The sequence below is a fragment of the Lytechinus variegatus genome, chromosome 10 (genome assembly GCF_018143015.1).
Source record: "Lytechinus variegatus isolate NC3 chromosome 10, Lvar_3.0, whole genome shotgun sequence".
Taxonomy (NCBI): domain Eukaryota; kingdom Metazoa; phylum Echinodermata; class Echinoidea; order Temnopleuroida; family Toxopneustidae; genus Lytechinus; species Lytechinus variegatus.
In genome coordinates this window covers 8,740,465-8,754,664 of record NC_054749.1, presented here as the reverse complement: position 1 = coordinate 8,754,664, position 14,200 = coordinate 8,740,465, and the positions used below count along the sequence as shown (strand labels likewise).

Here is a 14,200-nt window from a genome sequence, read left to right as displayed (position 1 = left end):
TTTACAATCAATATCATAAATTTCCCTGCAATTCTATAGGTTCCCGATCCCATCTCCAATTCAAAATCCCTTCTTTTCCCGTATCCATCTAACTTTCTTCTATCAAATTTCTTTCAGATTTCCCACTCTAATATTTCAATACCAGAAACTCCCAAGAAGTACATTAGTACTTAACGTTGGCAAGAGTTAGAAGCAATGAATGTGTACGAACCTTCCTCTGAATGTCCCCATCCAGTCACATAGCACTCCTTGTACATGGTACGATTCTCGTTCTCTATGCAGATTGGTCTGATAAAGTCATTGGTGAAGTTGAGTGGAGTCTTGAACCTGATGATCCCGATGTCGTTCTCTATGGTTTCACTGTTGTAATCCTCATGCTGGGCTCTTCCTTCTATATCCAGCTCAAGGTGATGCACCGAAGTGGTAGAAAGTTTCAGGTCGCCCACAACTGCCGTTTCAAATTTGTCTCTGTAAACGAGTGAATTTAAGAGAATCGGTGATAGTGTCATTGTAACTGAAGGCAGGGTGCTACATAACTTTTTAGAAGCACTTGCCCAAAAATCTATTTCCCTTGCCCTAAACATCCTTGAAAAAAAAAAGTTTACCTATTCAAAAGAAGTTTTGCGGTTTTATATATCATTGACCCTTTTCTCTCTTTTGACATGAACTGATCTACCTTGTTATTGCATTTCTTATTCCAAAGTGATTTTATCTTGCCTGCCATGACCAAAATTAGGCTCAATATCATGTCGACCCTAATTTTGGTCATTCTACTGAGAGAATTTTGCTTGCCCAATTCAGGCAAGTAGTTTTGGTCTTTACTTCAAAACAACTGCCTGACTCAAGCTTCTACTTGACCCGGGCAATCGGGCAAGTGATCATGTAGCACCCTGCTGAAGGGTTATCTGGTAGAGAGCGAAGGAACTCGAAGGCCAAAATATCTTAATTACAAGAACATCAATTATTAAATAGAATTTTTTTGCATCACAGAGCGTATTGAAAAGCAAACTTACATGCAGTGTGCAGCAGTAATGGCTGTGTTACTGTTAATAATCACCGCAGCACAAAGATGGACATTTGAACGGTCTCGCAGAGATACCATCCAGGGCCAATCCCCGAGCTGAGTCAGTGAGCCACCGATGATGCGAGGACTGGAAGATGAATGGGCTGGTCGGAATCCACAATCTGTTATGGCTACATAAGTGCAAACATGGAAAATCAAAGTATTGTTCTCCATTAAAAAGATGATAAGTTCGTTCTGTATTTACCATTTGATTATATGTCACATTATCACTTTCTGAATTCATTTCTTGGTTCATTATCTTCATATTCAAGAAAAAGCAGTTTTCTCCTAATGGATTACATTGGTAGTGCACAAAATATACAAAATAGCTTTATCATTGTTGTCTCATCTTTAGCAATAATAACATATAAAATCAAACCATTTATAAAAATCATATCCAACAGAGCATTCCTGAGAACTGATCTTAATATCAATACAAGCCCTGGGAGGTGTTTCACAATGATTTAAATATGACTTTAAGAGAGTCACACTTCATTTTCAGTTGTGTGTTTTATATAACCCACATCTGCATTGATCAGTACATGCGCATGGGACACACACTAACGGCTATCCATCAGCTGATGCATTAAATAACAAGTGCGCTTTGGTGTATAGCATGACTCTTAGTCACACTTAACTCTTTATGAAACACCTCCCCAGATCAACCAATTCACTGTCTTCCACAAACATTGCCTACTGTGAAATTGGACAGTGAACCGATTTCCTATCCCACTCTCCACATTTCCTGCTTTGCATCATCATTAAAAAATGCACTGAAAAGATATTAAGTACAGCCCCAACAGGATATTTCTTATTTCAATCTGTCTGGTTGTTTGCAAGTGTACAGGTCTCTTTGTCATCATGGCCAAAAATGTTTGCTCAGCTTCTTACACTTAAATTTGTCACTTTACTACACCAAAGAGAAAATATTCATGTATAGATAATGGGTGCAGACTACTAATATATAGCAATTATGAGGCGCTGATTTATCTAATTTCCTATTCAATGGAACCCTATATATTATCCCGGCTGTAGCTCCAGCGGCGAAAGGCGCTTGGTGCATTCACCTCACCTGGGTTGAGTGCAGCACAATGTGGATAAATTTCTCGCTGAAGGAAAACACGCCATTGCTGAGATTTGAACCTACGCCCCTCTCGTTGAGAAACGTGACTCATACCATATTGACCACGACATCCCCCACAATAATGAGGAAGTTTTCACTCCACGATGCAGGGTAGATTTAAGAACAAAGAAATGGTATAGTCAAATTCCAGTCATAACAAAAAAACAACAAAGAAGTCTTTGTCAAAAAATTGGTGAATAAAAAAAGGCAGTTTCGTCCAGTGGACTCTTGACAAAGCGACAAATTTGCAATTTCTAATCAGATCCAAAACTTAGGACAAAACTGCTGTATGTTCAGGGGCCTATCTTACAAAGAGTTGCGATTGTTCCAATCAATCGTAACTATGGAAAGCGAGCAAAGTCAACATATAAAATGCATGTTTGTTAAAAAAAAATCTAGATATGAATGTATATTCATAAATTCATTGATTTCTTGACAATTTGGTTTGTTCTCTTTTGTTTACAAAGGATATTTTGCAAATTTCCTGTAGAAAAAATTATGACACTGATGGATTTCCATAGAGTAACACGGGGCCTGGTTCACCTATTTCGACAAAGACCTCCCAGCCTGCTCTGTGTCATTTGACAAGATTTTCGATGCATTTTCCTGTGTTCTGGAATCCGTTGCTCGTTGCGGGATGAAAACTCTCGAATGCACTTTGCAATCAGTTACTTACCTGTATCACAGTCTTTTCCTCCCCATCCTTCTTCACAAGAACATATGTAATCCCCATCGGTGTTATTACATACTCCATGATTGCTACAAGCAACTTCTAGGCTGCATTCATCAATGTCTATGGAAGAGTCAATGAAATGAAGAAAACATATGCAACATTCAATCATTCCAAACCACGAGGAGGAATATTTACAACATGGATAAGTATATTATATGACTAAATGCTGATAGATGTACCAACATTATGGTCAGTAAATTCAAGATTTTTCTTGTTCTATCAGGTTTGTCCTTGGTCTAAAATTATATATTTTTCATATCAGTATCACTAAGATTGCAAGAACTGTATGTTCTACCAGTTTACAGACTCGACAATTTATTTTCAGCCACATACAGCATGAGTAAATGTGTTATTACATTCTCTAGCTGACTACTTAAAGAGTACAGAATCAATGTCATTAAAAAAATAGTCTGACCTTTCAGCATTTTTATTTCATTCATGTATGTCGGCTGCACATGATAAAAACATAACCATCAAAATGTGGTGGGAATTAGTCCGTGGGCTACACAATATGTTGGTTTTCAATGCCAGCTATAAAGCCCTTTTGGCCCGTATTCTGGAGTCAGGGCCCTGTCTTACAAAGATTTTTCTATTGATCCGATCAATCATAAGTATGGACGACCAGCAACATCAACATCTGAAATGCAAATTTGTTCAGAATATTTTCTAGATACATGTATGATGTATATTCATACAGCCATCATTCTCTCAAAGATTTAGTATGATTCTCTTTGTTTAATAAGGAGATTGTAAAAATTTTCTGTGGAAAAATCTATGGTATGGATGGATTTCCATTAAGTTGATATTAATTGGATCAATTGCAAGTCTTTGTAAGATGGGGCCCAGATTTAAGTTAGACCATGGTCTAAGGTTGTGGTTTAACTCTGGATAGCCAACCGTGACATAACTCTTTAAAAGAAGAGGTTCTATATCCATTTGACTCTTGAACTGTTAACTGAAAAAAAAAAATGAGAATATTGTCTTGACCATTAAAGAATTAGGAAGGAACATGATAATAATAATTTTGCTTCCCAAAATTTTAGCAGTTAGATCATGGTTCAAGTTAAAACCAACTACAACCAACAAAACCAAGAATAAGGGCTTTTGAAATCAGCCCCAGTTTGCCTGATTCCAACCAGTTTTGAATGAGGCCAATTTACTCAGATTTTAATGGGTACAGTTAACATTCATTTATCCATACCTTGGGCCTCCATGAATTCATGTAAAAAAATGGTTGTTTTTATTGTACTCTGTACTCTGAAATGCATACTTTGGTATTAAATCAATTTGATAAAGCAATCATCGGCATTGCTTATGAGCATTGCTAAAAATTACCAATTCGGGTTTGAAAATGAATTTATGTATTTTATTATTTCATGAATTTCTTACGCACTTCTATGTTTTTCGACCTTTTGTGTCATCATCCATGACTTTTTTGAAAAATATTTTTCATTCTACAAGTAGTTTGGAGGCCCTTCATTTGAATTTCTCCCTTTTTTTAATCTCCCTATCTTTCTTTGCAATTAAGCCAACCAATATACACACATTCGCACGATGCCAGCTACTTCATTGAGGATATGCCCCACATCCCCCCAGGCATTCCTATTGCTTAGACAAAAGTTATGACAGTGTTCCAGGAAACCAGCCCTGTATTTTGCAAATAATCACCAGTATTCTTCTCATTATTGAAAATCAGTACTAGTTGGCAACTCTTTTTCAACTGTTTAAATGACTATGACTCACCTAATTCACAGTGCTGTCCAGTGAATCCACTTGTACATGAACATACGTATGCTGCCATTTTATCAAAGCAATATGCGCCATTCAAACAAGGGCCTGATGCACATTCGTCAATCTCTGATGCAAAATAAATATCAAAGAACATGAACTAATTGATTCAAATCATTGAAGATGAAATAGTGTTCCTTGCTAATGGAACTTTGAATTTTGGGTGTGCACCGTCATCTAGTAACAATGAGTGAACACATCTGTATTCAATGGAACAAAAAAAGCTGCATAATATTGCTATGATTTTTAGAATGGTATTCGCCTTGGAAATTGTACAATGTTTTTACTTCCTAATCATATCATTCATCTAAGAACCCATGGTCAGATTGATACCAAATCTTTCATAATACCAGCAGGACCCAATATATAGTAGTTACTACTGCTTGTGCTCGGTTATATGACTTGATTTCTAAGTTTTTAGGAAATACCAGTACAGATAATTGTATTTCGGACAAGTCATGAGTTTCCACAACCAAAATGCAATAAACTGCAATTTATCGATTAAGTCCAAAAGTAGTTGAAGTAACTGCCAAATTATGATATGCCTTTAGATTTTATATGCAGTATATTTCTGACTTACCTTCGGAACATGTGGGTCCTTCATAGCCAGCAGGGCATTCACATCTGTAAGAACCAGGTTCGTTGACACAGGTAGAGCCATTTAGACATGTAAAAATGTTTTCACACTCATCCACATCTGTTTGATACAAAACATATTTGTGATTACAGAGAAAGCAAGTACATAATCATTCTATAAAAAGAGACACACAAAAATCAAGCCTTTAAATTTCAATGGGAAAATTAAATTAAAAAGTTGTCACTCTTTGACATGTATAATTGAATCATTCAATGGTAAACATGTTTGAAAGCCTGGATTAAATATACACGAGATGAGAAATACAAAATTATAATAGGCAATATATGGAGCCATCTATCTAGAAATATTCTATTCCCAGGCGCACAAGAAAAAGAAGGAATGGGAGAGTTTGGACGAGTGTCAAATTCCAAGAAACTAATACTGTTTGAAAAGATAAGACTTCAGGTTAGATTTAAAAGACTTTAGTGATGATATTACTAAAATTCAATGGCAAATTATTCCAAAGAGAAGGTGTTCAGGCAGAGCAAGCACGTTCACCATAGGCTACTGTGAGTCTTAAGAAGAGACTGGTGTGATGATCTCAGGCTATGAGCTGGCGTGTAAGGCATGACCAGGCCTAGTAAATAAAGAACCTAAATTTCCCAAATATGCAATTCCCTCTTGACATCTTTTTCCCCTGCTTACCAATTTCACATTGAATGCCTGTAAACCCGGAACCACACAAACAACTTATGGCATTGGTGTCTTCCACGCAGGTTCCTCCATGCAGACAGAAATCAGCAGTACACTCTATGCTGCCTGTTTGTAAAGAATAAAATAGCCCCCAAAAATTATTGAAAAATAGATTGATTTACATAAATATGTGAACCATCTAGGTACATGTATGTGATAAAAATAATAATAACGGTATATTTACCGTGGGTAGTCACGAAAGTTCCGAAAACTGTTCTCCCAGCGGGCCCTGCTATTATCATTACCTGGCTAAGCTACATGTAGGCTACCTATTCAGGTGCACACAGCTTTTTGAGGAATTACTTCCTGCTGGTACCCATTTACCTCACCTGGCTCGAGTACAGCACACTGTGGATGAATTCCTTGCTGAAGGTAATTACGCCATGGCTGGGATTTGAACCCACGACCCTCTGTTTCAAAGACCGGAGACTAATCCACTGGGCCACGATGCTAAATGCATCGTATACACACAAACTTTATGTATTGGCAGCAGAACGTGGCAGGGGGTGGAGGGGTGGGACATGTGTGAAAAATCCTGAATAGATGGTAATTTTTACATTTTCGTACACCATTACTAAAATAAATTGGGGCTGATGCCCCCAAAGCTGCCCAAAGACCCAAGGGGTTGTACAGATTGAAAATTGCAAAGAAAAAACTGAAAAAGAGAAATTTATCAGGTTGTTATAGGAACAAAATGATTTAAGATTGCCTTGGTCTGGAATTTAATTTCTTAAATGCATAGCCCCTAAATCCTGAAGATTTGAAATCAATATCCCAGATTGCAGTGGTGACCGATCCCAAATTAGATTGTAAAAAAAAAGATTAACTTCTAAAATAATTAGAGTTAGATATTCAATCTAGTTCTATGTGTAATGTACAGAAATATGTAGAATCACGGCTAAAGAAACATCTCTGAACATCTCTTTTGAAATGGCATGTTTATTGTCAAATCATCCTAGGAAAAGCAACCATGTATCAATCATTGCACAATGCAAATTAACCCATCCTTCCAATTACCTTTAATATAGCATGCAATAACAATTCAACAATTCAAGCATCATCCAAAAGAGGTCATATCACCTTGATAAATCACAATATGCTAATTAATACTTACTAAATCCACATCGGATGCCAGTGAAGCCATGTGAACAATTACAAGTATACGATCCCCGTCCATCAATACATGTCGCACCATTAAGACAAGGCTGCATTTCGCATTCATCAATATCTGAATCACAACAGGAATATAAAACTCTAAATCATTGATACATAAAGATAGGTAGGTCTAAGAGCTACAGAGAGTTTAAACCTTAAGGGATGGTCCAGGCTGAAAGTATTTACTTCTCAATTAATATAGTAAAATTCACAGAGCTGAAAATTTGATCGAAATCAGAAGACAAATAACAAAGTAACTGAATTTTAAAGATATGCATTATTCTTGTGAAACAGTTCTAGGCATGTCTATATGAATAGTCATTAGGTGGGCTGATGATGTCATATCCCCACTTGTTCTTTTGTATTTTATTATATGAAACTAGGTTTATTAAAAAAATTTCTACCAAGAACTAAAACAATTGGATTGATAACTGATTAAGTTCATTATTTCTTTATTATCACAACTTATTTCATCATAATGGAGACACATCATTTATTGATTTCATGTAATAACAGAACAAAAGGAAAGTGAGGACGTGACATCATCAGCCCACCTTATGAATATTCATGACGATGTGCATATAACTGTTTTCACAAATATTGATCAACTTCATAATTCAATAACTTTGTTATTTATTTTGATGGAATTTCCATCATTTTGCTCTTTGAATTTTATGTTATTTATTTATATATAAATATCTTCAGCCTGGAGTTTCCTTTTAGTCAGCAATTAAAGACATAAAAAAGCATTGCAATAATGAAGCTGTTAGAGAAGTTAAATAGAAATTAACAGAATTGATGAGAGTGTCTGCCATCTTTACCTTATAATTTACAATGTGAAAACCCTTTTTTGCCATTGTATAATCTTAGTATTGTGTTGATATTCACTGCAATACAATTCAAATAAAAAAATATTTTGTTTTGATAATGCATTATTTCTTGTACCTTGATTATTATTATTATTACCTTGATCTGAACAATAACAAAATAATCCAACTACTACAAGATTTTTTAGTGTCAAATCAAAATTAAGAAAATATCAAAATTGTTAATTCATTCTTTTTAATTCAAAGAATGTTTGTATTTACTAAAATAGTTATCATTTGATTAATCCTGATTGTACTTGAATTAGAAAATCCTTAATTGGTATACCTATTTCACAATTGGTCCCAGAAAACCCGACGCCACACACGCATGTGTATTGATCTCCACTGCCTTCATTGAAGCACCGGCCATCGTTTTCACAAGGGTTGTTGTCACATGGCTGTCCCACTTCTATGAATTTAATTAATAATCACAGAACCATTGCAGTAGTGTCATGAGGATATAAATTAATGTTTAGCATTTACATTAAACCATGGATTTTTATACCTTGGTTACTTAAAGCTAGCATTCAGCAGCAGTTCATATCCGAAATAGAGAGATGCTGACCACAGCCTCAGGGATGGTTTATATTCTATTCATTTGGTCTACAAGCATTATAATCGGTGTGTTGGTTTAAAACCAGGAGTTCAAACCCTGACCACATCAGACCAAAAGATATGAATTGCTGCTACCCTGTTTGGGGTTCAACAATTCAAAGGATATCAGGCGCTGCACAGTGACTGCCGGGCCAACAATCAATTGGACAAAAAGAATTTTCAAAATGTTTTCATTTCAGATTTCATTTTGAACAATAAAATTTGGATTTTCTACTTCTCATATACATGTAATCTGATACTGCATGCACAAAAAAATGAACGGAATCAGAAAATTGTGTTCATTAACAGTGCATCTGTAAAATGGTGTAAGATGAAGGCAATATCAGACAAAGTTTGTATAGACTATCACTTTGTTCCATGGTACATCTGAAACCTGTTTCAAGAATACTGGCTAAATTGACAATTTGTCATTTATTCACAATGGTTGTTTCCTTGGGAACGACTTACCCACTTCACAGTCTCTGCCATCCCAACCAGCCTCGCATCTACATTCATAAGACCCTTCTGTGTTCCTACAAGCTCCATGGTTGTTGCAGACACCATGCATATTGCATTCATTGAAATCTTAATACGAAACACATGTATAGACAAGTATTCATTCATATGAAGAACATATCAAGTTATGCACAAAATTTAGATGGACTAAAGACAATGTCTCAGGAGGCGAAAATATGCACATATTTGTAATGTTATAAAAAAATTACATGAAGCAAGGAAGAAAAGAGGAAAGGAAGACACCTATCTTTAGAAGAGGATGGCTGGTTAGAAAAAAAACTTAAAGGCCATCTTTCCTGTTAATAGAACCAGGTTATTTGGACCCACGTGACAGGTAAGGGGGGGATTTCAGCCCCCGCCCCCAACCTTTTCAAAGTTAACAGTCTGGCATTGTCCCTGATCGGAAGATGTTACAGGACATACTTCCTCAGCTTTCAAATAGTACAGTGATAACAAGTTTTAAATCATCCTTGCTACAAACTGCTTTACCTTCTTCACATTGAGTGCCAATGTAGCTTGATGGACAATTACATGTTACAGAATTGAAGTCTTCAATGCATGTCCCTCCATTCAGACAGAAACCCTCTGGACAGCTCTCAATACCTACAAAATTGTTAATGTAGTCTCCACATCAAAATAACATAATCATACATCCTATATGTCGAATGTTAGGGAATTGCTTCAAATAGAACGCCAGACTTTTCCTCTAAGGTTTTTGTTTTGTGTGTATAAGAGCAAGGCAAACCCATAAAAAATTATCTGATTAAAAAATTGAGAAATGAAACTGGCATGAAATATCTAAAATAAGAAAGTTGTGACATTCAAAAGTTCGACTTAACTTCATATTATATGCAACATCCTGGTTGATATACAAATAAAGGAACTGATTATTTTATTTGATGGAATATTTTTGTTTCCTTATTACAATGTAAAACACAGTTCGATTCCTCTCTGAACATTCTAAATTAGTATATTGTGATTCAGTTAAAAGGTTGCATATTTTCAAATGTTTAAAAGGGCATTTTAAGGTTCATTACCTACTTGTTTTGGAAAACAAAATGAAAAGGTAAGCAAATCTAAAGAGGCTGACCGAAATAATCTGGAATTTATAAAATGATCTGATGTTTAATCAATATGTTATCTACTTGGTTAACATACCACTTTCACAGTAAACACCTGTATATCCTTCATCGCAATCACATCTATATGAACCTGGTTCATTGATGCACTCTCCCCCATTTTCACATGAGTTAAGATCAAGAACCTCACACTCATTGATATCTGTATATATAAATAAGAGAAAATTCAGAGGCAACAACCAATATCTTGTTAACCCTATTTGTTTTTATCCAGATATTATTTTGCAAAAGTATTTTCTGGGACTGGGCGATATTGTTAAAGGGATGCTCCGGGCTGATAATATTCATATCTAATTGAATAAAGTAAAATTCGCAGAGCAAAATGATGATAATTTCATTAAAATATGACAAATAGCAAAGTTATTGAATTTTAAAGTTTTAAATTAGCAATATATTGTGAAAACAGTTATATGTACGTCATCATGAATAATCATTAGATGGGCAGATGATGTCACATCCCCACTTTCCGTTTTCTTGTTATTGCATGAAATCATAATTGTCCTATTTTTCATATATGTGTGAATGATGTCTCCCTTGTAATGCATAAATATATAATGAACTTTATCAGTTGTTATTCCAATATTTTGGTTCTTGAAGAACAAATATGAATAAATCCAACTTAATATAAAAAAATACAATAGAAAAGTTGGGGATATGACATCACCAGTTTGCTCATTAAATATTCATGAAGACATTAGTGCCTAGAACTGTTTCACCAGAATAATGCAAATCTTTAGAGATCCATAATGTTGTTATTCCTGGTCCGATATTGATCAACCTTTCAGTGTTTAGTTTGTCTGAATTTTCTGAAGCTGTTCAAATCTTTTTGTTTTCAGCCTGGACCCCTTTCAAAGCATTAAACCTGAAAGCTAATTGATAAGTACCTGATTCACAATGAATACCAGTATACCCGTCATCACACTGGCAAGTGAAAGAATTGATACCATCCACACAGGCTGCTTCGTTCTCACATGGGTTAGGATCACAGTCATCAATATCTACAAATATACAATAAATAACACAACTGGATTTTTTATGGACACCTTTACAAAATTTTGAAGGAAAAAAAGGCGTGTGCATGCATGTTTCATTGCTTCTACTTCTTCTTGGTCTACAATATAGAGACATATAGACATTACCGGTATTCACAATTGTGTTATGCCGTATACATGACCTTTGAATTATTATTATTATTATTACAAACGGTAAATTGGGGGTTTTTTTAAACGACATGGGCTAGACCCATTTACTAGTACCCTACAATTAATTTGGAATATCATAATGGAAAATTATCCATGAAAACATATGACAGTTAGAGACTTGTAACCCTCCATGAAATCTCGAAAGGTAAAGGTTAGGAGTAAGTGTTTTCTCATTCAAAGAATAAAGAAAAGATGATAGAACATGGTGATACATTACCTGTGAACTTAATTGTTATGTATAGGACAACAGGAATTTCACTTTTAAAGAAAAACTTTCAAAAAGTAGTTAAATAATGCTTAATTTGAATGCAAGAAAAAGTTCATTAGAGAGGTATATGGTACTCCTTACTATCTTACATTTGTATACCTGATTCACACTGAAGACCAGTATACCCGTGATCACATTCGCAAGTGAAAGAATTGATACCATCCACACAGGCTGCTCCATTCTCACATGGGTTAGGATCACAGTCATCAATACCTACAAATAAACAATAAACAACTGGGTTTTTTTATGGCCCCCTATTAAAAGAAACAAATTGAAGGAAAAAAAGGTATGTACATGCACATGTTTCATAGCTTCCACTTCTTCTTGGTCTACAAACTGTAAATTGGTTGATTTCTCAAAAACAACATGGGCTGGACCCATTAGTTACAGAAATGTACCTTGTTATGTATAAGACAGGAATTTCACTTTTAAAATAAAACTTTCTGAAAGTGGCATAAATAATATGTTTAAATTGGATGCGAGGAAAAGTTCATTGGAGTAGTATATATTACTCCTTAATATCATACATGTATACACCATGTACCTGATTCACAATGAAGACCAGTATACCCGTCAACACACTGGCAAGTGAAAGAGTTGATATCATCCACACAGGCTGCTCCGTTCTCACATGGGTTAGGATCACAGTCATCAATATCTACAAATATACAATAAACAACTGGGTTTTTATGACAACTTCTTAGAAATTTTAAGGAAAATATGCATGTTTCATTGCTTCTATTTCTTTTTGGTCTACAAACAGCAAGTTGGTCACTTCTCAAAAACCACATGGGATTAAGCTATTTACTAGTAGTCTATAATTAATTTGGAATATTGTAAGGACAAATTATCCATGAAAACATGGGAAATAAGAGTAATATTTACACAAAATCTACATAGTCCACGGTGTTGTACCATGGTACAATTGAACGCTTTCTCTTTTGAGAATACGGTTCCATGACATTTGCTATGGTGACAATTAATGCTCCACAACATTTGCTTCAAAGGGAAATCTGCACCTTTGAGCCAAACATATAAAAACCTAACCTCCTAAACTAAATACACCCCTTTACTTGCTTCTTCTATAAAGCAAATTAATTAAATAACTTACTCTTCTCACAAGTATCTCCAGTAAACGCTGCAGAGCATCTGCAACTATATGCTCCTTCTCCATCGACGCATTCTCCACCATTTAAACATGGATTGCTCTCGCATTCGTTTATTTCTGTTTATAAGAAAATAAACACATTTTACTTTACAATGTTCAAAGTTTGAAGTATAGGTAGGAGCTTTATGTTTTCCTTTATCATGAAAGGGGAAAATTATATTTTTGAGTCAACATCAAAACAAGCAGATAAATCCTTTAATCAAATGAGATTTACGGTAGATACGTTTGTCTAACGGTGTAAATTCAAGAGGAATGGCAAAAATTATACTCTAGGCTATCGGGGAAAAAAGGAGACCCAAACATTATTTTCGGGAAGACATTGTAATTTCATGTAATTACATGTACATACACATATCATTGTTTTCATTTTATTAACAAATATGCTGTTAATATAGATTTGTTCCATTTTCTATTCTACAGATATGCAGGATTTCTTGCTCAGTTGCTCATATTCCTCCCTTGCTTCTTTTGAGCTCAGTGAAGTTGAACACATTTTGTCCCTTTAATACAATAATATAAGTCACCTCATCAAGGTAGTAACATTATAATCAATAACATTTGAATTGTGTAATTCATGTTCTTTTTAGAAATTATTTTGTGATCCTTGAATCTAGGAAAATAAAAAATAAAGCTTTATTTACATTGGCGTGAATAGGATGAGTTACATGTACATCAAATGAAAACTGTCTATGTATTCCCTATTTAAAAAACTATTAGATATTGGACATATTATTACCTTACTGCTGCTGAAATGCATGTATATATATATCTTTTAATCAACATAGCAGCTAAAAGCCTAACTGAAGCATATATTGGAGATAAGCTTTTAGTGTTACTATTTCTTACAATATTTTCATTTCTTTATCATATCTTCTACTACACAATCTCAGAAGAAGCAATTTCATGTTCCATGCTCGAAGGTTACTTGGCCCTTAACTGTTCTGAGAAGTCTTGTTCTTGTAATTCGGCATCTAATTATACATGCCAATACAGAGTTTACTACTTCAGTTCTCCATATTGGTGCATGCGTTATAGGCTATATGTTCAAACCTTCAACATGACAAAACATATCTTAATTATGCTGAGAAAAGTCAAAGCAACTTACCAAGTTCACAAACTCTGCCAGTGTATCCGGGACCACATTCGCAATCAAATGACCCTGGTATGTTGTTACATATCGCACCATTTTTACAGGGACTTTCAATCTCGCATTCATCAACATCTAGTGTCAAACACAAGATAACGTTTGCAAGAA

At 34.9% G+C, this 14,200-nt stretch overlaps 1 protein-coding gene across 1 annotated transcript in view; it reads right to left on the bottom strand.

Annotated features, from left to right (window-relative positions):
- The window catches only part of LOC121422272, a 110,550-nt gene that overhangs the window by 90,781 nt on the left and 5,569 nt on the right, over positions 1–14,200 (bottom strand). Inside the window, exons 4-19 of the mRNA XM_041617190.1 lie at positions 14,051–14,167; positions 12,889–13,002; positions 12,322–12,435; positions 11,877–11,990; positions 11,192–11,305; positions 10,327–10,449; positions 9,658–9,771; positions 9,121–9,237; positions 8,345–8,467; positions 7,152–7,265; positions 5,990–6,103; positions 5,288–5,404; positions 4,663–4,776; positions 2,863–2,979; positions 1,014–1,194; positions 212–468 (exon numbers count right to left, since the gene is read on the bottom strand). Coding sequence (XP_041473124.1) covers positions 212–468; positions 1,014–1,194; positions 2,863–2,979; positions 4,663–4,776; positions 5,288–5,404; positions 5,990–6,103; positions 7,152–7,265; positions 8,345–8,467; positions 9,121–9,237; positions 9,658–9,771; positions 10,327–10,449; positions 11,192–11,305; positions 11,877–11,990; positions 12,322–12,435; positions 12,889–13,002; positions 14,051–14,167 — 2,064 coding nt within the window. The remainder of the gene's footprint in view (positions 1–211; positions 469–1,013; positions 1,195–2,862; positions 2,980–4,662; positions 4,777–5,287; positions 5,405–5,989; positions 6,104–7,151; positions 7,266–8,344; positions 8,468–9,120; positions 9,238–9,657; positions 9,772–10,326; positions 10,450–11,191; positions 11,306–11,876; positions 11,991–12,321; positions 12,436–12,888; positions 13,003–14,050; positions 14,168–14,200) is intronic.